Source organism: Hippocampus comes, unplaced genomic scaffold (assembly GCF_001891065.2).
Source record: "Hippocampus comes isolate QL1 unplaced genomic scaffold, H_comes_QL1_v1.1 scaffold237, whole genome shotgun sequence".
NCBI classification, from domain to species: Eukaryota; Metazoa; Chordata; class Actinopteri; order Syngnathiformes; family Syngnathidae; genus Hippocampus; species Hippocampus comes.
Genome location: NW_017806159.1, coordinates 1,620,887 through 1,645,258, shown reverse-complemented (window position 1 = coordinate 1,645,258; position 24,372 = coordinate 1,620,887). Strand labels below are relative to the sequence as shown.

General features: G+C 43.1%; 1 protein-coding gene across 1 annotated transcript; it reads left to right on the top strand.

Annotated features, from left to right (window-relative positions):
* The first annotated feature begins 1,474 nt into the window (after nt 1-1,474).
* On the top strand, nt 1,475-24,015 carry LOC109531263 (vang-like protein 1). Its single transcript, XM_019895466.1, has 9 exons — nt 1,475-1,635; nt 6,961-7,195; nt 7,844-8,015; nt 12,607-13,035; nt 13,901-14,076; nt 19,648-19,781; nt 21,516-21,666; nt 22,217-22,451; nt 22,727-24,015. The coding sequence occupies exons 2-9, from the start codon at nt 7,134-7,136 to the stop codon at nt 22,985-22,987; spliced, it is 1,620 nt and encodes a 539-aa protein (XP_019751025.1). The 5' UTR covers nt 1,475-1,635; nt 6,961-7,133; the 3' UTR covers nt 22,988-24,015.
* Nucleotides 24,016-24,372: the final 357 nt, after the last annotated feature.

The following is a 24,372-nucleotide window of genomic DNA, read 5'->3' as shown; positions in this document are numbered from 1 at the left end:
GTTTGGGGGGGGGGGTGTCCCCTACAGAGGGGGTGGCAGGTGTTTCTCCAGATGACCGCCATCCATCTTTAGCTTCTCTCTGGAGACACTAACACAGATGTACATGCACATGAAATGAGTCAAAAGGCACACAAAGCTTGGAGAAAAACCTCACACAAAACTTCATCTGACATTAAATTTTCATTTTACGGAAATTAAATACTTGACAATTTTAATCCACAAATTCCGGTGATGTCTTTTATCTGAGGATCAGGCTATGGATGTGAACTCACTGTTGACCTTCTCCATTAGTCTCAGGCATTATACAAAGTACGCTCCTCCTCGTGTGCCTGTATTATGTGCGTCTCTGCTGTGTGATGAGGCCTGGGGGGCTGGGGGCATTCTTCATGTTCACAGCAGCAGCAGCAGCAGGAGGAGCACTACACGCTTTGTCGACACACTGTGCACAAAGTAGGCGGGCTGCAGGGAGGCCGGCATGATACCACATCAGATTTGACCGCGAATGGGACAGGGAAGGTTATGAAGGCCATTCAAGGGTCATTAAGCTTAATTGTTTGAGCTATTACGGGTTAAAATCTTTTGACTATACACACTGCAAAATCCCATAGTTGCCCTGACATGCGAAAATAAGTAAACTTTCTTGTTTATCACAAATATGCCTTTATGACACGTATTTATTCAGTCACAATCACTTGCATGCTTAAAAATGCAAAGTGCTTACTGTTTTGAGTAAAGATTACTTCATTAATAGTTAAGTTTGCAACAATCAGTAGGGAAAAGTCTCATTCACGTCTGATCGATTCCACACCCGAGTCAGTAAATGGCGGTAATGCTGGCTGTAAAGATGACCACCAGTCTTTAAACTGTACACGGAAGGAAAACATGCTCCGGCTCAGTTATGCACTTACATAGCAAACAGGCCGGAGCAGTGAGGACAGTCTGCGTACTTGAATTTTGTTTGTGACAAACGTCAATTTTTGCAGGTAAGGCATTTATCCAGCATTTTTTTTTTAATGTGTTTTAATTCCTCCTTTGACTGTATTCCGAGGTCTCTGTTTTCTATTTGGGTGCTAACTCTTGCTTCTTGTACTCCAGTAGCCCGCGTTTGTGGTTGTTTTTCTTTTTTATGTTTTTGTTTCGTGTATAATATGTATGCCCTATTTTTATGATGATAACTTCTGTGTGCAAAAAAAACCCAGCAGTGATTTAAAAAATATGTAATTACATAATTTGTATTGTTATTTATCTATTTATTTATTTGTAACTCTTATGTCTAGATTAGAAACCCATTTCCACTGGTAAAAACAACAACAAACACGGTCCAATAAACGGCGTACCGTCCTCTGACTGTTTTTACACATGCGCAGTACGGCGATGAGTGCAAACGGACTTCCGGATACGTTTTTTGCGACGTCCAACTAAAGTAAACTGTGCTACTTTGAAAGGGCGCCCTCTGGCGGCTAAAAGCTACATCGCCCTAATTGAATCCACCGCGTGTGCGTGCGCTTCTCCGTGCGTGTGTGTGAGAAGGAGAGGAGCTTCCTCCATGGTGCCTTGCGCTCCTGTCAGCACAATGGCTGCGCTCGAATGAGGATAGCGTCTTCGCCCCTGATTAAGGAACGATGAGGAGGAAAGGTAGGACCCTCGTCGTCGTCACCAACCGCAAACAGTCGTCGTTCCACCAATTAATGATTCCGCTAACCCACGCGGAGACGTTCCCGATTCGTTCAAGTTGAACGCAGCCACGGGTGGCTTTTTACCTGCGACACGATGACGAGCATGAAATAAGGACTCGGATGACTTGACGCCGTCCGAAATGCCATTTTAAATCGATTAAAAAAAAACGATCTAGAAGATTATAACAGTTTTGTATGTGTGTGATAATAGAGGATCCGGTGCATCCCATCCCCGGATAAAAGAAAAATGCAGGCAGCCGCCGTCTGCACAGCTGGATGAAGCCTTGCTTTACACAACCTGCATGCAAAACGCATGCACGCACACGTCCTCCACGCGTGGATTATTGATCCGGGCGGTCAATCGGATCATTGTGATTTGTCCTCTTCTTGACAGGATTTGTATTGCAGGTGTTAATGAAGAGTGGGCTATTGTACACGCTTGTGTCCTGTGGCTGGAGAATAGACCCTCCCCATGCAATCACCCCTTACGCCCCTCACCCGCCCTATGCGATGTACTTTTATTGAAATGATTTTAAAAACACGTCACAAACATGTCTTTATTTCACCGATTGCTTCAGACTAAGGTTTGTTCGGAGAAATGCACTAACCGTTGCTCTCCTGAACAGTACGTGCATAATTGAGGTTATACCATCCCACATGTGCCTCCGTTGCTCAAATGTATTTATTTTTTGGACATGAAAAGTCATCTTTGAATACAGTGCTTGATTGATTTGTTTTAAAAATAAGCAGGTTTATCTTTGACTTGGTTTCTGATGGTGTAGTCTTCTGACTTTGGTACAGTATAGTCAGCATGGCTTCAAGTCAGTGATGACCCGAGTGTGAATGGGAATTGGTATCACTCTCAAAATGTTCCTTGTGATTGTCTTTTGACCGCTCCGTGCTGTAGTCCGCATTTCTAAATGAGCAATTTTTTTCAGCACATCAGGTTTTAAGAATAATAATAATCATCATCATCATCATCATAATCATAATATAATGTATTTAATAATATTTAGGAAGTAAGGGTTAGGTTCAGCAACAGGTGGAATTGTTTTTCTGAAGCGTCAAAGACGTAAATCACAACACAAGGTAAAATCTCTATTGCGCAAGCTTTGACAGGTCCAACTTAATTGTTTATATTTTTAATTCTTTTAAATCAGCGTCAAAATTAGCGTTGATGGACCCATAAAGCCGCCTCTGATTAAAATTTGCTGTTGACCAGTGAAATCAATGCTACAGGAAGGAAAGCAGACAGCACATGCTCTCGGAAGTATGAAGGGTTGTGGCGCGGGGTGAGGGGGGTCTACAGGTGCCATGGCAACCAGGCTTCAGCATGTGATGAAGTGTGAGGCTGATCCGGGTCATTTAAGGTGCCGGAATTGCATTAGTAGAATCTCACATTCCAAACCTCAGTCTGACTCTCACTTGGCACTGTTTGGAGGCCAAATGTAACTAGAACTTGTTTCTGTTGTATTATGGAGGAGGCACGGCGTTGCGAGTGGTTAATGCTGTGACCACGCAAACAAAAGTTGGTGCTTCCCTGTATGGAGGAAAGTTTTTTTTTTTTTTTCCCCCATGCTACGGTGCGTGACGTCATTTCGACATCAATTTGATGTTGAAGATTGGATTTGGATGTCATACTGATGTTGAATTGACATCAGATGCCCACTGGGTCATGTATGGTGTTCCTGCAGAACTCAAATGGACGCTGCACCTCTGTGGCTTCTTTGCATTAGTTATGTAAAAGGTACAAAACTCCAGCATCAGCATGCATCGGCACAGGTGATCAAATGTAAGGTAGTGTGGTTTATTGTCTTGGCTGTTGAACAAAGCAGCCGGTTCTCCTAGTGGTTCGCAAGTCTGCCCCACAGTTCTGAGGATTAGGGGTCGAATCTCAGTTCTGGCTTTGCAGACTGAGGTTTTCTCATTCTACCCTGGCCACCTCTTTCCAAAAATCATGCCATGCGACGTGGCTGATCGAAACTAGAATGGACTATCATATTAAAAAAATAAATAAATAAAAAACAAAAACCCTCACTCCTTACCGATTGAGCCCTGCACATCTCCCGATGCAACAGGAAGCTGCGACCAGTTTTGAGGCTTCACATACAGTCATTTGGATTGTTTTATTTTCATTCATCTACTAAAACATGCACCGACTGTCAAGAAAGAAGCACTTTAGCGTTAGCATCCAAAAATCAGCCCGTTCTTGATTGCTCGGTGAAGTTAGGGCTCGTTGAATTTGATGATGTGTCCATTTTAGAAAAATATATTTCTTTGCACTCATAAAATGTATTCGATGTGAATTATAACTTGATGTAATCTGTTGGTTTAGTGTGCCGATTAAAAATTAGGCCTTGTTACTTTCTCTCTCTCTCTCTGTGATTGTATTGCCAATTTCCTGTGAGATGAAGCAAGATGCCTATGGTTGGGGAGGGGCCCCATTTGCATATGCATATGACTTCCCCAAAGGATTAATAGTCAGTCAGGTGCTTCTTCGAAAGTAGCCGTCAGGTTGTTTTTGAACTCTTTCCTTGCCTGCACGTTTTTTTATTCAATTATATCTCTTGTTATTCATCTCTCATCTACGAGAGGGTTAACATTTTTCCCCGGGCAGTTCATGTTCCACATACACACAGTGTAGTGTGTGAATTGCTCCCTCCATGAGGAAAAGTGTTTATAATGTTTTTATGGATGCCCACTTTTTTTTCGCTCTCTCTCTGCAAGATGAAGCTGCTATCGTCTAGTTTTTAGTGTAATGAAAAAAAAAAGTCAGAGTATCCTTGACCCAGCAGAAAATGCGATACAGTATATAATATAGTCGCTCAATTGCATGCCTTAAAATCAGGCTCGTTTCCGTACGACAAGAAATAGAGTGTGCAAAATGACATTGCTGTCTCTTCGACCCCGGAACAGATTATTTCCATTTTCTCCTTTGTGAAAAATCATTTTGGTTTTGCATTAGAGGTCGCACTGCACGTCTAACATTGGGACACTCTGCTGGTGCTGATCTACTTCTTGTTCAATATGGTTATCGGTAAAACGCTGTTCACATGGCTCGGTGTCAAAATGATTGCCTTCCATGTAAAATGTATCCACTGAATCGCAGCTCAGACGTGATGTGACCTGACGAATCTGGACTTTGTTGCGCACAATAGTTGTACAATAATATACAAATAATGTGCATTTTGTCTTTTGGAAGGCCGCCTGGCGAGCGGATGTGCTCACGCATGACGACGGAGGCTCCTCAGCCGCTAAATAAACGCACTAATGAGTGTTTGTTTTACATTAGTGTCACTTTCTCGCTCCTCACTCTCTTCCCGGCGCACTCGAGCGCGCGCATCCGCACTCATGCATCACCGGACATCTTGCTGCGTATTACTGTAAATGTCTCAAAGGAAAACTAGCATTGTAAGGGGGGAGGTGGTTTGAGAGAAACAGGACGGGGGGAGAGAGATTGAGAGAGAGGGAGGGAGAAATTTGACATTCAGAGGTCGGGAAGTGCATCAGGAGTCCCACTTGTCATTCTTATTAATATGAATGTCTCAGTTTGTAAGCGATAGTTTGTCTTTCCCTGTGGCGGCCATTTTTTCCGCATGGCCTGGTTCAATGCCACCTCTCGCCTTGGCCCACATTCCGCCTCTTCTGGCCCACAGGCCGGCACCCGGGAGGCGGGGTTTAACAGTTAGTAATCAGATCATCATCTTATTCATCAAAGCTCGTCGGGCGTGATGCGAGGCCATTGTGCGCTCGGTAACACACACAGCCGCCTGCTCACATGCAGACGAACGAGTCGATCTTGCACATCTCTCAGTCTGATTGATTGTTATTGCTTAATTGGGTTCCCCGGCTTGCGGCGTTGCCGCGGCAACAGTGGACGCTCCAGATGTCAGCCCAGATGAGACGTAGACACGAAATGTAATGAAGTGGCACCGCAGAAGATCTTTCATGAGGTTTTATTCAATTCATTCCATGGTGTTTCTCTTGGCTGCACTGCTACCAGTCTTTGTATGTGGATGTTCATTTTTTTTTTTTTCATCCAATCAGATTTCAGCCTATTTGGTGCCATGTTGATTTAATCTGCCCAGGGCCTTCAAAACCGATGTAACTTCTTAACCTATATTAGCAACGCACGGGATTGTTTGTCAGATTTCATGGGAAGGAGCTCGTCGAAAATTGATATGACAGACACCTTGTGAACATTCTGCATAGAGAATAATCTCCTACATGCAAGATTGTCCTTGTAGTGTGATAGACGGGCAGTTGCCATGACAACATCGGAGCGACAGCGTAATGAATGGTCGTGGATGACCAAGCGGCGGGACATCACCGTGTACGCGAATGGAAAGGACAGCCTGGAGTCTGGACAGATCGTTGGAAATGACTGTGCGTCCGCATGAGATGAATAAAACATGAGCGTCATTAAACGCGCATTTGAACCTCATGCCTGCCGCAGTCAAACATCTGTGGCCTTTTATTCCTTATATCGAATTTATTTCCTTTGTGTCGACATGTCAGAATTAAGCTCGTAACCTAAATGCTGTCGGACTTTTCATGGATTGCACTTAGCGTCCCGACAATACAACTGCACGATGTGATGATTTGGACTTCAATGGCTGTTGTGCTAGAGTGACACTTAGTCGGAAAAATTGTGTTAAGGTGTGAAGTTACTGTTTCGAACCAGGATTAGGGTTTGAAGTACTGTCCTCGAATTAGAATTGCAGTTTAAAGTTGGGGTTTCAAATTTGAGTTTCAAGTTGAGGTTTCTTGCAGGGTAAAGTTTTCAAGTGAGGGTTAGGGCTTCAAATGATTTTATGTTAGGGTTTCAAATTCGGGGTTGAAACCAGGATTTGGGAGAATTATTTTCTTTTTAGAAGAAGTTAAAAACTGTCAGGTCACATGAAATTTTATTGACATGAGTCAAAGCTCAAATATTAGGTGTGACGGGTTACTTGATTTTTTATTTTTTTTTAATTCATCCAGTGTTTCATTTTCTTGCAGTGCTTGACCTGCATGACTCAGAATCTACGCAGATACAAAGAAAAAGCACAATTCTGAGCAAATTATTTTATTGATATTGTGACAGAAAGCGAAAAGTGACTTGAGCGATGATGTAAGGCTAAAGAAATGGAGTTGTGCAACTGTATTTTGTTTTAGTTTAACAAGTGTTGATGGTGATGCGTATGTGTGTGTGCGTGTGTGTGTGTGTGTGTGTGTGTGTGTGTGTGTGTGTGTGTGTGTGTGTGTGTGTGTGTGTGTGTGTGTGTGTGTGTGTGTTTTTCAGGTCAGTGCGGTTGCCAACGAAGTTGTACAAGGTTGTAGTCATTGGCTGTGGATTCCTGAGGTCTTTTATAGGCCTGTTTCCATAGCAACCTCCCGGTCCTCCCAAGGACGGCCGCCAAACGTTTCACCTCCTTCCACCACAAAAAGAAAAGCGACCCCGTGAACGCCAGCGGAATGGACACAGAGTCGACCCACTCGGGCTACTCCAGCCGCTCGGGGAGGTCGAACCGACATGGGTGAGTTTCTTGTCAGTTCTTTTGTTGATTTGGGCCTCAGGATAACTTTGAGGAGTTGGTCAAGTGCGGGAGGCGGTAGACAGACAGTCATGTGATTTGGGGGCGTCACAACTCGGCGGCTCTAATCACTGATACACTCGGTCTGACTTGCAAATGAGAGAACGATAGGAGTTGAAGCTTTACTTTTCCAAGATGAAACGAATATATTTCCATAATCAACTCTTTTTTTCAATGATTTTCTGAATCCTGTTTTCCTTTTTTTCTTTTTTTAAATCCAGTTGTCTCCTCACTTGGTGCACATAAATCAGCAGTTGACCACACAGCTCAATTTGTTTAGGTGGCATCTGAAAGTAAGCTCACGTGAATTGTTAGAGGGTGAAAAATCATGACGCAACAAACCACGAGTCACACGTCATGTTATCGCCCTCGATGAGAGTAGCTCCTGTCTAATTATTTTGTATTTCTGCCTGAAAATACTGATTGCAACGATGAACAGCACACGGTTACTTGAAACTCTTCCATGGATTAAAACAGCCGAGCCATACGTCACCAAATTTGAGACAGCTCTGCATCTCCATTCCATGTTACGGCGGGTGAGCGCATTGCCGTTCCCTTGACCTCACGGCATCTTTTTCGTCCTCCATTCAGCGAGCGGGGCCGCGAACGTCACAAGGCCTGCGGCAGTAAAGACAGCAGCCGCTCGGAGAAGTCGGTCATCATTAATCCCCCGGAGACGTCCTCCCAAGATTCGCCGGTGCACAATGGCGAGCCGCTGCCGGGGGAGCCCTCGCCAGGGGCGGATCCTGGTGAAGAGGGCCAGGTACTTTCACGGAAAGTGGCCATGTGAGCCTTAATCACAATTGCTTAATCCAGGTTGACGTTTCAGCAACATATACAATAATGCCAAGGGATCATAGAGGATTATCGTTGCTCTTGTGCAGCTTGACCCGTATATTCGAACCCCATATATGAAAAGACCGCTACAGTATATGGGACGCAGTATAACCAGCAAGTGCTTGATTTTTGTTTTGTTTTTAACCCTTTCAGGCACAACGGTTACTACAGTGGACAGCTTATCATGTTATCAGGTTACAGCAGGGGTGTCAAACTCATTTCACATCGTGGGCCACACAGGGCCTCGGTAGATGTCAAGTCGGCCGGACCATTAAAATTACACCATACTCTGGTGTAAATAACCAAAATATAATGTATTTCCTTTGTTTTGTTACAAAGAAGCATAAGAATATTAGGACAATGTTGAAATTAAGCCAACATATCTTTTACAAAACATTTGACAAAATGACTGACTCTCTATTTCAATTGGCTGTCTAAATCTGCTGATAGGTCCGAAATCCTCTCTGGTATAATTTTCCTCGTAAGGCTAATATTGGCAAAAGCTTGTCGCTTCTCGGGATGAACAAGTTCAGCCGCCTTCATCATGAATCTGTTCAACAAAGTCACCGTCAGAATACGGCTTTGATGCTAATGCTATCTCGCTAGCAATTAGGAAGCTTGCTTTTACTGCTGTGTTGGGTCTGTCTCAGTGACAGAATGAGACCGCTGTCGTCTTCTTCTCTGATCAAAACATCACAACCTAGTGGATAATCCACGAATTGCATCTTATTAAAAATATTCATTCCGCGTCGTGTATGCATTTTTTCACTTTTAATTTACACCACGGGCCTGATCGAACCTCCTTGGGGGCCGGTTCCGGCCCACGGGCCGTATGTTTGACACCACTGGGTTACAGGGTGCATGAAAAGGTTGAAAGGGAACAACAAGATTTGTTTGCTGGCTTTTATTTAAAAGGAATTAGGCATGACTTCTCGCCCGCTGTGTTATCGTCACAGAGGTTCTCTCCCTGTATCTGTGCCGAGGTAACAGATGAGATATAAGATGATAATGTCCTCCATTTTTTTTTGTTCGTGTCATAAGTGCTCCTGTATCTGTGCCGAGGTAACAGATGAGATATAAGGTGATAATTAGTGACGCTTAAGAAGGGCCAGTAGTCAGTTAGGTTTTTTTTGTTCGTGTCATAAGTGCCGCTCAGTACCTTGGTTGCGACCTTATGGGTCTTAAATACCAGTCCACCCATCCAAAATTTGTGAGGAAATCCTCGCTTCTACCTATTTTTCCTTTCTCCTGTCTCCTACAAGACAAAACACACACCCCTCGGATTTCAAATGACTCATAGCCATCGCCACTTTCCATCCTTTGTCTGCATCGCACGGTAAACTGTGCTAGTCGCAAGTAGGCGTGCCATCATCACCTTGGGCAGGTCTCACCGTTTTTTGTTTTTTTTTCACACGACAGCACACGTAAGGAGCTCCTGCACAAAGAGGGAGTCACACATTCTTACTGCCTTAGATCAGTTTTTTGGCACTTTGAGGAAAGCTGATAGGAATAATCTGCCATGTTCACACACGCGTCACTGACACGAGGCCAGCGGCGCTCTGGTCACTTGCTGCTTTGTGAGCATTGGACGTTGTGACTTGATGCCAGAGGGCAGCAGATTGGGTTTCCCGGCAGCGCTGGCTCCAACTAAACTGAAATCACATACGGTAATCTGTTTTTGACCGGGGACTATCATGCCTTACTTATTTGCATATACTAAACAATTAAGAAGCAGGGCTTGGATAAAACATTGATTCAGCAAATTATTGTATCATTAATGATAGGATATTGTGATTTATTATCAATACACAAAAGTATTGTATTGCATTATTAATAATCTAATATTGTATGGTATTGCAATACCTGATATTTTGTCTTCACAATATGGGATGCTATCATGATACATTTTCAGAAAGTGCAAAGTATCTGTTTTGTCTCATCAGTGATATGGTGCAACTAAGTATTCTGTTGTTAATTATACAATATGGTATCATGTTATGTTTATAGGAAAAGTAAAGGATTGTATGTTCATGATATGGTATCCGGATATATAATGGGCAGATAAGCGGTTTCATACGGTCTTATCATCAGCCAAATATTGTATAATTAGTTGTATGACATTGGATTGTGATGATCCCTTTTTCTTTCTTTCTTTCTTTCCTCTGGGGAAAAAAACTCCAAATATTACTTTATCTGAATGGGGAGCTGTGACCATGTCCATGTATTAAGCTGCCTCCAGGCAGCCAAGGCCAGCACACCAGAAAGAGCAGCACAAAAATCCACTGAACTGAAGCCAAAAAAATGTCTGTTAAATTCTTTACATGTCATTTAAATACGTTGTTACTGCATGTCTTCATGAACAACAGAGTTCCGTTTTTCTTACTGAAAAACACTTTACAAAAAAAATTGTTTTGGGGGGAGCCTGGAACGAATTAAGGCAATTTTGTTCATTTCAATGGAGAAAGGTGTTTTGAGTTGAAAGTGTGATCAAAAAATCAACTAGACTCATACCTCAGAGTATATTGATACATTATGTTGCTCTGATGACAAACATGTCAATATACTTGGAGTAAATCATCTATCACGACTTCGTCTTTGAACCGGTCTTGTCATATCAACCAAGTGTATATTAACTAAGGCTTTTTGTCTGTCAGGTGCGGTGACTGATACCGTGTTAACCCCCAAGGTCACCATTGAGGCTTATGGCTTGTGTTTGTGACTGTATGCAAGTGGCCAGGGTGGACTATCTGACTGGGCCTGACACTGCAGTAATTCCTTCTTGAGCCTTTCTGTCCACTCTTTGCATTAACGTAGCGATCTGGCGGCCTGATTAGTGCGGCGATAATCTTAAGGATTAATCCTCGGAGAGTTAATGGCGGCAGTGTATTGGCTCTGTCAGAGGGTTATTGTTTAGCAGCTTCATGACCTAGTCACATGAACACTTTGGTTGAAAAAAAAAAAAGGTTTGCAGAGGTGGGCAACATTTAACACCTAATGTGATGCTGTACAATGTTAGTTACAAAAGCGGCATCGTGATACTTTGGTGTACTGCCATATGATACAGCAATGTGATTATGTCGTTCTTATCTAGCCCTTGAATCTGATTTTTTTTTTTTTTTTTTTTAATGTCACTGCTTCGTTACCATTGGTTTGTCGCCTGCATGTCATTCTCCACCCCCTTTATGTCACTTTCACCGCGTTAGGATGCTACATTTTAGCAGCCTGATTATTATAGGCATCTTGGTTTCCGTGGTAACGTCTGCTTCCTTTTTTATGTTTGTACTGTGCGTATGTGGAGTCCGTTGCTTAAAACGCTATGTCTGTCATGCAGACAGTAGTCAACGTTCACATTCACGCATGAAATCTCCATTTTTCCCTTCCCCCATTTGCCGCACCATAAAGGAATTCATCGAGCATGGACTTAATTGGTGGGAAGACTTTCATCCAACATTTTGCAGCGCTCTTCTATTCCAGACTCCAAATTGACACCCTTGTAATCATATCATGTTTTTATCCTATGCTCACGTGTTGGGAGAATTATTCAGTGCTTCTTCACACTGAGGGGACAGCGAATAGCTAATGAGAATGAGTGACAATCTAAAGGTGTTTGTGGTGCGGATATGATAAGAGGATGAAAACGAAAAAGAATATGACTCTAATATATTGTGATGGGTGAGGGAAGAGTTTATCTTTTTATGTGTGTTGTGTTCGCGATGTCAACGTGTGCATCCTCCAGTGGGCCTGTCGCCCTACATTACATCAAAGCATTTTTGGAAGACTTTTCATTATGAATGTACAAAATGTTGGTAAATAGTACACGAGAGTGAAATCTATTTTAACTGCATGCCCAAAAACACATTTAAGACAGAAAAATGGAAGGGGGGAAAATGGGTCCAGGTATTTTTATTTATTTATTTATTTATTTATTTGCACAATTATAGCTCAATCAAATGTCTTCAAAGTAGTTAAAAGCAACATTCAGATTTTTTTTTTTTTTTTTTTTTTTTGCCGCCAAGAGTACGAAAATGTATCGTTTGTACCTTGGAGGTGGTCACCATTCTCTCAAGAATCTTCTGCTGTTGTTTTTACCCCCCCCCCATGCTTTCCCACAACTACCCACCCACCTTCTCTTTTTAAATGTCAATGCAATTCATCCATTAATCATTCCATTCAGATTTAAGTACTTTGTCATTTTTTTTTTACTTCCGGTCTGTATTGAAGGCCTTCTTGTTGTGCTTTGCTGCCATCTTGTGGCATTTTGGGGCCAAGGAACTGTGTCGAAGTGAGTTGAAGAACTCCATGTAGTGCTTTGCCGCCACCCCGTGGCGTCCATATTGAATCATAAACCATATTGGGGTTTGCGACAATTACTTGCTAAGTTTGTCGAGCTCGGTCTCTATGCCCCAAGAACAGCGGGGCACTGCTGGATCTAAAATGCTTGTATTAGCCCCTCAGGTCAGAATTTCACAGTCAAGATGTTTGAAATACTAAAATGAAGACGTCTTGCTCACCTCTAGGATGACAACTGGGGGGAAACCACCACGGCAGTGACCGGCACCTCCGAGCTAAGCATTTCCCAGGAGGAAGTGGTGGGCTTGGGCAAGGGCATACAGGACCGGACCCGAGGTTTCCGCCGCTACCTCCCCTTAGCTGTCGGCCTTTGCGGGGGTGTGCTGGTGCTGGCCACCCCACTGGTCTTCCTCCTCCTGCCCGTAATAATGTGGCCCGAAAGACTGCAGCCTTGCGGCGCCGCCTGCGAAGGTCTCTTCCTGTCCCTCTCCTTCAAGCTCCTCATGCTCCTCACGGCCATCTGGGCTCTGTTTCTCCGGCCAGCCCGCGCCAGCCTGCCGAGAGTGTGTGCGTGCCGGGCCTTCCTCACCACGCTCACCCTACTGCTCACCATGTCCTACTGGCTCTTCTACGGTGTCAGGATCCTTGATGCACAGGTGAAGGCAATATGGTGCCCCAATGTGAACCAAATAAAAGTACAGTGGCGCCTTGAGTCATCTTTCAAATGCTAAAATCAATAGAAATGCCGTCAACCTCTTTTCTGAAGAACAGTTCACTGTCTGACAATGTGCTGCCTGTTGTCAAGTGAGTTGAATTGACTGCCACCACACAGCCCTCATATCTCAAATCTTCGCTCACAAATCAAAGCAAAAGTCAGCTTAACAGCAGCTGCTATCGGCAAAAAGTCTGAGGTCAGTTACTTCAAAAATGTTTGATCACACAAATTGCCATGTGATTATTCAAAAATATATTTAAAAAATATTCTAAAAGTGACGTGTTCTGTTGCATGGAACGAGGGTGCCCAGCCTTTTCCACCTACAAAGTCCATAAAGTTGTTAATCCGGAGTCACCATAATTATCGTGAAAGGAATCAGTCATGGGTGAGTGGCTAGCGCGTCGACCTCACAGTGCAGAGGTACCGGGTTCGATTCCAGCTCCCTGTGTGGAGTTTGCATGTTCTTCCCGGGCCTGCGTGGGTTTTCTCTGGGTACTCCGGTTTCCTCCCACATTCCAAAAACATGCATGAAAGGCTGATTGAACACTCTAAATTTTCCCGAGGTGTGAGTGTGAGCGTGGATGGTTGTTCGTCTCTGTGTGCCCTGCGATTGGCTGGTAACCAGTTCAGGGTGTCCCCAGCCTATTGCCCGAAGACGGCTGGAATACCCTCCAGCATGCCCGCGACCCTCGTGAGGATAAACGGCTTGGAAAATGGATGAATGGATGGAATCAGTCATCACCAATCACTATTTGACTTGAATCGTGTAGTTCAATATGCGCTGTGTGTCGTGTGCTCCACTGCAGGACGAGGACTACCACGGTGTGGTCCAGTTCGCCGTGTCCTTGGTGGATTCCCAACTCTTTGTGCACTATCTGGCCGTGGTGCTGCTGGAGCTTCGCCACCTGCGACCGTGTTACAGCGTGTGCGTCATCAGATCAACCGACGGAGAGACGCGTCATTACAACATCGGACAGCTCAGGTACATAGAAGCTCCTTCATAGTGCACTTCAGCAATGACAATAAACATTTGTCGAAGAAACACATTGATGTCACAATAGATTCTGGAAAGAAACGTTTGGAAGTAGTTGGCCTTGCGAGTCAGTTGTTCATCCAGCAACAACATCTGTTGTTGCTGTCCAGGGCCATGTTTGGTTGTGAAGGCCGTTTTGAAATCCTTTCTTCGCCATAGTGGGATCTTTCCTTTACTTGACAATTTTCCCGAATATACATGCTGATGAAATTGGTGCATTCAGATGGAGACAACCCCCAAAAGTGACTTAGAAGCATCCCTGATAATGTTTTGAAAATTCATCACCCGAAGCCAGTTTCCCTGAGCAGCATGGAATTTGCCAGGCCTGTCAATCATGATTAGAGGCACAAATAAGTCTCAATAAGTCATGATAAGTGATGTTCAACATTTTTTGGGTGACGCTAAATTACAAAAAGTAGGCTGGTGGCAGTTGTGTGAGAACTGGACCACTGCTGGGATGAAGTAGAACAGAGATTGTGAGCCAGGCACTCACATACTTCAATATGTTGCTCCATTTTCAATTGCTATAAGACAGGCCAGGTGTCCCCTATACCTTCACCCATATCGTGTGTGTAATCGCAGGCCCATATCAGATAGATGAAAGTGGCAGAACTAGTAAGCCAGTCAGTCAGCCTTCTTTTTCAGTCCCTGAGCAGCATGGAATTTGCCAGGCCTGTCAATCATGATTAGAGGCACAAATAAGTCATGATAAGTGATGTTCAACATTTTTTGGGTGACGCTAAATTACAAAAAGTAGGCTGGTGGCAGTTGTGTGAGAACTGGACCACTGCTGGGATGAAGTCGGCCAGACATTGTGAGCAAGGCACTCACATACTTCAATATGTTCCTCCATTTTCACTTCCTATAAGACATAAAGGCCAGGTGTCCCCTATACCTTCACCCATATCGTGTGTGTAATCGCAGGCCCATATCAGATAGATGAAAGTGGCAGAATTAGTAAGCCAGTCAGTCAGCCTTCTTTTCTAGTTTGCCTCAGGCGGTATATTCTAGAGGGAGTTGTGTGAACGCAGCTGTCAGACTTTCGTTTCTCATCCAATCGAGTGTGCGGATATGTCGTGAGTCAGAGACAACTAAAGAGGGCATGAGGTATACTTTATGAGTACCGTATTTTTCGGATTATACGTCGCTCCGGATTATAAATCGCACTAGCCAAAAAATGCATAATTAAGAAGGAAAAACATATATAAGTCGCACTGGATTAAAAATCGCATTTTTGGGGGAAATTTATTTGATTAAATCCAACACCAAAAACATACTGTACATGTCATCTTGAAAGGCATTTTAAAATAAAAATAAAACTAGAGAACAACAGGCTGAATAAGTGTACGATATGCTAACGTTACATGACGCTTAATATACGTGGTTGTTTTTTTCGGCCCAAAACGCCTGACTACCGGCCAAAAACGCCTTCCTACACATGGTCGTTTTTTAGGGCTAAAAATTTTGCCTAAAAACGCCTTACTATACATGGTCGCTTTTTTCGGCTAAAAATGCCTTACTATACATGGTCATTTTTTTCGGCCAAAAACGCCTTACTGTACATGGTCGTTTTTTTGGGCAAGAAATGTTGGCTAAGAACACCTTACCATACATGGTTGTTGTTTTGGATAAAAACGCCTTCCAATAAATGCTCGTTTTTTTTGGCTAAAAACGCCTTACTATACATGGTCGTTTTTTTCGGCTAAAAATGCCTTACTATACATGGTCATTTTTTGGGCGAAAAAGGCCTAACTATACATGGTCGTTTTTTTCGGCTAAAAACGCCTTACTATTTATGGTCTTTTTGGGTGAAAAATTTCAGCTAAAAATGCCTTACTGTACATGGTCATTTTTTTCGGCCAAAAACGCCTGACGACACATGGTCATTTATTTCGGCCAAAAACGCCTTACTACATTGTCGTTTTTTTTCGGCCAAAAACGCCTTACTATACATGGTCGTTTTTTGGGGCTAAAAACGCCTTATTATACATGGTCGTTTTCTGGGGCTAAAAATTTCGGCTAAAAACGCCTTACTATACATGGTCGTTTTTTCCGACTAAAAACGCCTTACTATCCATGGTCTTTTTTTTTGGCTAAAAACGCCTTACTATACATGGTCGTTTTTTTCGGCGAAAAACGCCTTACTATACATGGTTGTTTTTTTCGGCCAAAAATGCCTTTCTATACATGGTCATTTTTTTGGGCGAAATACGCCTTACCATACATGGTCGTTTTTTTCGGCTAAAAACGCCTTTCTATACATGGTCGTTTTTTTCGGCCAAAAACGCCTTGCTATACATGGTCATTTTTTTGGGCGAAATACGCCTTACCATACATGGTCGTTTTTGGGGCTAAAAATTTGGGCTAAAACCGCCTTTCTATACATGGTCGTTTTTTTCGGCCAAAAACGCCTTGCTATACATGGTCATTTTTTTGGGCGAAATACGCCTTACCATACATGGTCGTTTTTGGGGCTAAAAATTTGGGCTAAAACCGCCTTTCTATACATGGTCGTTTTTTTCGGCCAAAAACGCCTTGCTATACATGGTCATTTTTTTGGGCGAAATACGCCTTACCATACATGGTCGTTTTTGGGGCTAAAAATTTGGGCTAAAACCGCCTTTCTATACATGGTCGTTTTTTTCGGCCAAAAACGCCTTGCTATACATGGTCATTTTTTTGGGCGAAATACGCCTTACCATACATGGTCGTTTTTGGGGCTAAAAATTTGGGCTAAAACCGCCTTTCTATACATGGTCGTTTTTTTCGGCCAAAAACGCCTTGCTATACATGGTCATTTTTTTGGGCGAAATACGCCTTACCATACATGGTCGTTTTTGGGGCTAAAAATTTGGGCTAAAACCGCCTTTCTATACATGGTCGTTTTTTTCGGCCAAAAACGCCTTGCTATACATGGTCATTTTTTTGGGCGAAATACGCCTTACCATACATGGTCGTTTTTGGGGCTAAAAATTTGGGCTAAAACCGCCTTTCTATACATGGTCGTTTTTTTCGGCCAAAAACGCCTTGCTATACATGGTCATTTTTTTGGGCGAAATACGCCTTACCATACATGGTCGTTTTTGGGGCTAAAAATTTGGGCTAAAACCGCCTTTCTATACATGGTCGTTTTTTTCGGCTCAAAACGCCTTACTATACCTGGTCATTTTTTGGAGCTAAATATTTGGGCGAAAAACGCCTTACATGGTGGTTTTTTTTCGGCCAAAAATGCCTTACTCTACATGGTAGTTTTTTGGGGCGAAAAATTTGGGGCTAAAAACGCCTTACTATACATGGTCGTTTTTTTCGGCTAAAAACGCCTTACTATACAGGGTAGTTTTTTTCGGCCAAAAACGCCTTACTATACATGGTTGTCTCTTTGGGCTAAAAATTTCGGCTAAAAACGCCTTACTATACATGGTCGTTTTTTCGGCTAAAAACGCCTGACTATACATGGTCGTTTTTTCGGCTAAAAACGCCTGACTATACATGGTCGTTTTTTCGGCTAAAAACGCCTGACTATACATGGTCGTTTTTTCGGCTAAAAACGCCTGACTATACATGGTCGTTTTTTCGGCTAAAAACGCCTGACTATACATGGTCGTTTTTTCGGCTAAAAACGCCTGACTATACATGGTCGTTTTTTCGGCTAAAAACGCCTGACTATACATGGTCGTTTTTTCGGCTAAAAACGCCTGACTATACATGGTCGTTTTTTCGGCTAAAAACGCCTGACTATACATGGTCGTTTTTTCGGCTAAAAACGCCTGACTATACATGGTCGTTTTTTCGGCTAAAAACGCCTGACTATACATGGTCGTTTTTTCGGCTAAAAACGCCTGACTATACATGGTCGTTTTTTCGGCTAAAAACGCCTGACTATACATGGTCGTTTTTTCGGCTAAAAACGCCTGACTATACATGGTCGTTTTTTCGGCTAAAAACGCCTGACTATACATGGTCGTTTTTTCGGCTAAAAACGCCTGACTATACATGGTCGTTTTTTCGGCTAAAAACGCCTGACTATACATGGTCGTTTTTTCGGCTAAAAACGCCTGACTATACATGGTCGTTTTTTCGGCTAAAAACGCCTGACTATACATGGTCGTTTTTTCGGCTAAAAACGCCTGACTATACATGGTCGTTTTTTCGGCTAAAAACGCCTGACTATACATGGTCGTTTTTTCGGCTAAAAACGCCTGACTATACATGGTCGTTTTTTCGGCTAAAAACGCCTGACTATACATGGTCGTTTTTTCGGCTAAAAACGCCTGACTATACATGGTCGTTTTTTCGGCTAAAAACGCCTGACTATACATGGTCGTTTTTTCGGCTAAAAACGCCTGACTATACATGGTCGTTTTTTCGGCTAAAAACGCCTGACTATACATGGTCGTTTTTTCGGCTAAAAACGCCTGACTATACATGGTCGTTTTTTCGGCTAAAAACGCCTTACTATATATGGTCGTTTTTTTCGGCCAAAAACGCCTTACTACACATAGTCGTTTTTTTTAGGCTAAAAATTTCGGCTAAAAACGCCTTACTATACATGGTCATTTTTTTTCGGCCAAAAACGCCTTAAACAACGGACTGTGGGTGTGCCTGGTATGTTCACGTAACATATTAAGAGTTATTTAGACAACTATACCACAAAGAACATGCTAACAAATTTACCAAACCATCAGCGTCACTCCAAATCCCGAAATCCAATGAAATCTTCATGCTCGGTGTCACAGCGCCAACTCCGGAGGTAGAAGATGCAGCGCTTCCTCTTCCACGTCGCTTACGTCAGAATCATCGTCAGTTGTTTTTCTCAGTTCCCGCCAACGTGGAAAGTATCAACACAGGCCGAGAGCACCCTCTTGCGGTTTAATGTGAAAATAAAATGTGATGTGTACAATGTGAAAGTATCAACACAGGCCGAGAGCACCCTCTTGCGGTTTAATGTGTTAACCATTTCACACATGAGTCGCTCCAGAGTATAAGTCACACCCCCGGCCAAACTATGAAAAAAAAACTGCGATTTATACCCCGGAAAATACGGTGAATACATTGGTACTCGGATGCCTTTGTATACGGCACCTTGCTTTTTATAAGTCGCAGCCCCGGCCAAACTATGAAAAAAAACTGCGATTCATACCCCGGAAAATACGGTGAATACATTGGTACTCAGATGCCTTTGTATACGGCACCTTGCTTGTTTTTGGCCCTGGGAAACAGAACAAAGTGTTCCTACCAAGTTGGAAGCACACAACTGCCCAAAATGAAGAAAGCTAGACTTGATTTGTGACCATCAGCGTATGAGGCAGGGTGTACCAAGTTGGAAGCACACAACTGCCCAAAATGAAGAAAGCCAGACTTGATTTGTGACCATCAGCGTTTGAGGCAGGGTGTACCATCGCCTACTGAGGTGAGTTCAAGGACATTCGAAGCATTCAAACACAGCAGGGAGCATTGCCAGAGGTCGTTATGTTTTCTGGTGTCAATCACCAGCCGCCATGTCTCTTTTACATCCCGCAGTATTCAGAACGCAGCTCTCACGGTCTTGGAGTATTACTACCGAGATTTCCCGCTCCACAACCCGGCGCTCCTCTCGGCCTCCAAGCACCGTGCCGCCAAGCACCTGGCCGGATTAAAAGTCTACAATGTCGACGGTAGGCACAGCTCATCCATAATAAAGAATTCGTGCATTTGATTTGCTTTGGTTGGCTCTCGCGGGTTACGTCACGCAGCAGACACTCTCAGGTCGGATCACCACCGAGTTTTTTCCAAGGCTGCGACTGTTACAACAATACCATTGCTAGCTGGACCTCAGGAGTGAGGCCGAAGTCCTAATCGCTTGTCCACCATCAACTGCAACCTTTTCAACACAATTACAGTTTTTAGTTGCGCTCTTCTTCTCTGACTCGCTCTGAGAAGCAGACTGAGGAGGTTGCTGCAGGGGCGCAAGTACCGCACTGCAAATCTCATTCCTCCCTTGCCTTGCAACGGCTCTTGAAAAAGCACAGCATAGTTCACTCAGCAAAGCTTTGTGACTGACGGTAGTGGTTACACTGACACGATAACTTCCTGTGACGTCACAATTTAATATTTGTATTCGGCCCGAACGATCAACCGGCCGATATTAGCTCTTTGTAATTCACATGAACACATCACAATGAAATAAAGATCATGAAATTCAAACATAGCCACCACCACCCACACCCCAAAAGAATGTGCAAAAAAAAAAAAAAGAAAGAAAAAAATCAGCACATTTTTGCAGATTTTTCTCTCTGTTGTAAAGTCAAGCTAATACTGCCTGTAATTCATATCTTTATTGTGGTAAGCATTGAGGCAACAAAAAGAAGTTATTTATTCATCATTTGTGTTTGTCATTTCTCTGCCACTTAATCGGTTATCTGAATTGTATTCCTCCTAAAATTGGAATCTGCATCCGCCTTAAAATAAATCTGTCTCGGTCTGGCACTAATATGTATCACCTCCTGTAGTTCAGAGAGAACCGTTGGCTATCACTCCTCCCAAATGCACACGGCTTTCGCCGTGCTCGCATCCAAGAGCGGCGTCCTTCCCCCCCTTTCAACAGAAAGGCCTCCAGGGGGGTGGCAGGATTTGAAGCCTTAAATAATTCATCAGAGAAGCGCTCATTCCTCACATACTCCCACTTCAGCTTCTCTCTCTTCCCCTTTTTTTCCCCTTCTTTTTTTTCTTTTTTTTTGAGCCTTTACCCTCTTTCTCACCTGCACCAATGTGCTTTCACACACATGCAAATCAGCTTAATGATTCAGATCTGAAACTTCAGGTTTTACCCCAGTTCTACCTCGCTCCCCAGCCCTGCTCGTGTTCTTCTCACCCTTCCACAGCTCCACTGCATGAGCTCATGTCATGCAAAGCCGCCAAGTCACATGCTGGATGAAGTGCCCCACCGTGACTCTTTCATCTGCGTGTCCATAAAAAGATTTGTGTGTCAAGGGAGTCCTATTTTCCTCATTAATTCATGAGAATAAGAAAACCTCTATTTCGTGTATAAAACTACATTTAATGTATAAATAGCCATACAACATCAATAATAAATATAATCATTATAATTTAAGCTCATTCTTTGTCTGGTTTTCAGTGACAGAAAAAATGTTGGACCAGAAAATTTACAGTGTCGACTTGTCTTATCTTCATCTTGGACGAGGTTATCAAATCTTAAATGAATGTTTTCCAATCGCTGACGTAAGCTTTTTTGAATGAATCAGTGGGGAAGGTCGACATTTCCTGCTTCCACTCCATCCTTTGTTCTCCACACGGAGCCACAGTCCATTAATCTGCGAGCGCTCACTTCCTCGGGCTCAAGGTGATATCATCAATTCAGCCCTTGTCCTCGCTCTTCTTTTTGAGCGTAGCTCCGGGGAGCGCGGCGGGGGCGCAGCCTGCTAATGGAAACCAGTCCCAGGCCATGATCGCAGCCGCCGCCAAACGCAAAGACAGCGCCCATAATGAGCTGTACTACGAGGAGGCCGACTACGAGAGACGAGTACGCAAACGGAAAGCCAGGTAAGCCAAAGGCGGCATTGTCATGAAATGCAGTGAACTTGCTTTTTATAAATTCCTCTCCCACCCACCATCGGTGAAAAATAAAGGGAGACCATAGAAAAAAAATATTTTGCAGTTTTACCCATCCCATTGGGCCGGTGGCCCGTTCCCGCTTTAAGCAATGGATATTTGAACACAAACAGTAGGGCAACACCCATAGACAGACACTACAATACCCACAGTCATACATTCTTTATCCTCCGCAAAAAATGCAGAATATGTCTGCATTTTACTGAATCACGAAGCGTCGTGGTGACATCTGTTTCTGTGCTACTGCACTCCCCCTACTGGCAAAGGCGAGCACACCAGAAGGAGCAACACAATGAATTGAATTGAAGAATTCACTCACGATGCACACGTTATTTTATTCTTTGCATTTATTGTAATGATATAATTACTCTGCTTTTTATGAAGAACAATGTTATAGAGTGCTATTTTCCTCACTTCCATAACAAATTAAACTTGTATCTCTAGAGACCACTGTAATCCCAGTATTGACTTCCTTGGTCAGGTTGGTGGTGGCGGTGGAGGAGGCTTTTACGCACGTGCGGCGCATGAAGAAGGAGGACGAGCGCGCCACGCCTTCAGACATCATGGATGTGCGGGAAGCGGCTCTGGCCATTTTCCCCTCCATGGCCCGTGCCCTGCAGAAATACCTCCGCACCACCAGGAGGCAGCAGTGTCACAGCATGGAGAGCATCCAGAAGCACCTGGCCTTCTGTCTCATCAATAACATGAGCCCCAAGGTAAAGTTGGTTCTATTGGTTTTGAATCAGGCACAGTAGCTCCAATTCAATGCAATAGGTGGGGCACAACATTCTAGTGTCCAGGCCGCCCATCAATCAGTGACAGACGGATGTGACGTCAGCTCCATTGTGAGAGCATCCCCCTCACGCTGCCTGCTCAATGACCACTATAACCTGATCAAACTCCAAAAAATAGCCCGTAATAGTCACTTATTGACGCCATAGTTTCAAAACATGACATAAAGTGTATGTTTTGTTTGGTTTCTTGTCACCAGGCCTTCCTGGAGACGTACCTATCCCCTGGCCCCACCCTGCAGTACGGCCCCGAGCGCTGGATGGCCGACCAGTGGACGCTGGTGAGCGAGGCATCGGTAACGAGCGGCGTCAAGGACGGCAGCGACTTTGTGCTCAGGTGCCTCGACTTCAATGTCGCCGTCACCATCAAGAGCATCCCGTACATCCGAGTGAGTGAGGAGTACGTCGACCCAAAATCGCACAAGTTTGTGCTTCTGCTCCAGTCGGAAACTTCAGTGTAACGGCCGTTTGTTCCTCTGGACCTACAGGACTCTTACAATTACTGCATTTACCTTCTCAAGAAGGCTTTTTGTTTTTTTCATCTTTTGCTGACATAATCCGACAGGAAGATACATGGATTTTCTATCTTGACATCCTGTATGCACTACTAAAAGACTTTTTGCATGTGGACGAGTGGGTGACTTTTTAGGATGCAAAAATGTGTTTTTATGGGAGACATTTGCCAAATGCGTAGCTGGAAAAATAACAAAAAGAAGACTGCTAGTTTTGAATGATGTAGCTGTTGGTAAACAGTCTGTACAGTATTTATATGTGAATGTGCATTATTCCCTGCATACTTTTTATATTAAAACTGTGCACTGCTTGGATTTTTTTTTTTTTGTGCAGTAAAACGATTGTGAATTTGTATGTGATATCATCAAACACTGGAATCACCACAGTCGATGTTTCATATCTGAGTGTGTACTATGCTGTTTTTTTATTACATTTTTTTATATCTAAAAGTATTACAGCACTTCTCAGCAGCATGAGACTGAACATATTATATATGAATAGTCAGCGATTACAGGGAACATTTCTAAAAAAAACAAAAGTAACGTTTTTTGGTTGTTTTTATTTTTTTTTTTACGGTAAGCGTTATTGCTCTAATTCAGTAGTGCAATGTTTGGGTCACGAGTCGTCAGCATGGGTGTCTCACTGCTGCCACCTATTGACCATTTTTACAACCTGCACATGTCAAACTACATTCACTTGTGAGGGGAAAATGTGCATTTTTAAATTTGAAATTGGCAACTCACTGTTACGTACTGTTGTCACCGATGTAGTTTAGTGTTTTATAATGTTGATGACTGTACATACTTTGTCTTGACCTAAACATTTATTCTCAAATTGTGTACGTGTGTACTGTATGTGTGTGTTATGCATTTGTTATGAAGCCTCTTTTGTACTACTGAACACAAAGTCACACGAGCTGTGTCCAAGTTACATTTGTTAAAAAAAAAATGACTTAAATAAAAAATATTTGTACTGATATTTTCCAGAATTGCATTTAATTTCGATATTCCGTTTATAAGACATTCATTTGTAGAAATTGCTGTTGTTTAACGATAATATGCACGTCCATTTCGACATTAAACGTTTAAAAAATACTTTTTAAAAGGCCAACTGTGTATATTAAAAATATTTTTTTGATAGCTACTTATGTAATATTAAAATTTCTTGAGAAGGGTGAATTTTGAGTGTAATGGGTCATATTGAAAGCTGGTCAAGTGCAGAATGTGACACAGGAGAGAAACTCAACCCTATTTTGTTTTTGTGGTTGCGGCAGTCCATCAAAATCCCTGACTTGATCCAAAATGGATCCAATCTACGTTGGAAAATGCAAATG

Excerpts from the sequence above, each read along its gene's own strand:
- LOC109531263 (XM_019895466.1), top strand. The coding sequence starts at position 7,134 with ATGGACACAGAGTCGACCCACTCGGGCTACTCCAGCCGCTCGGGGAGG. Across the intron at positions 8,016-12,606 it reads ATCCTGGTGAAGAGGGCCAG|GATGACAACTGGGGGGAAAC; the intron begins GTACTTTCACGG and ends GCTCACCTCTAG. Across the intron at positions 14,077-19,647 it reads TACAACATCGGACAGCTCAG|TATTCAGAACGCAGCTCTCA; the intron begins GTACATAGAAGC and ends TACATCCCGCAG.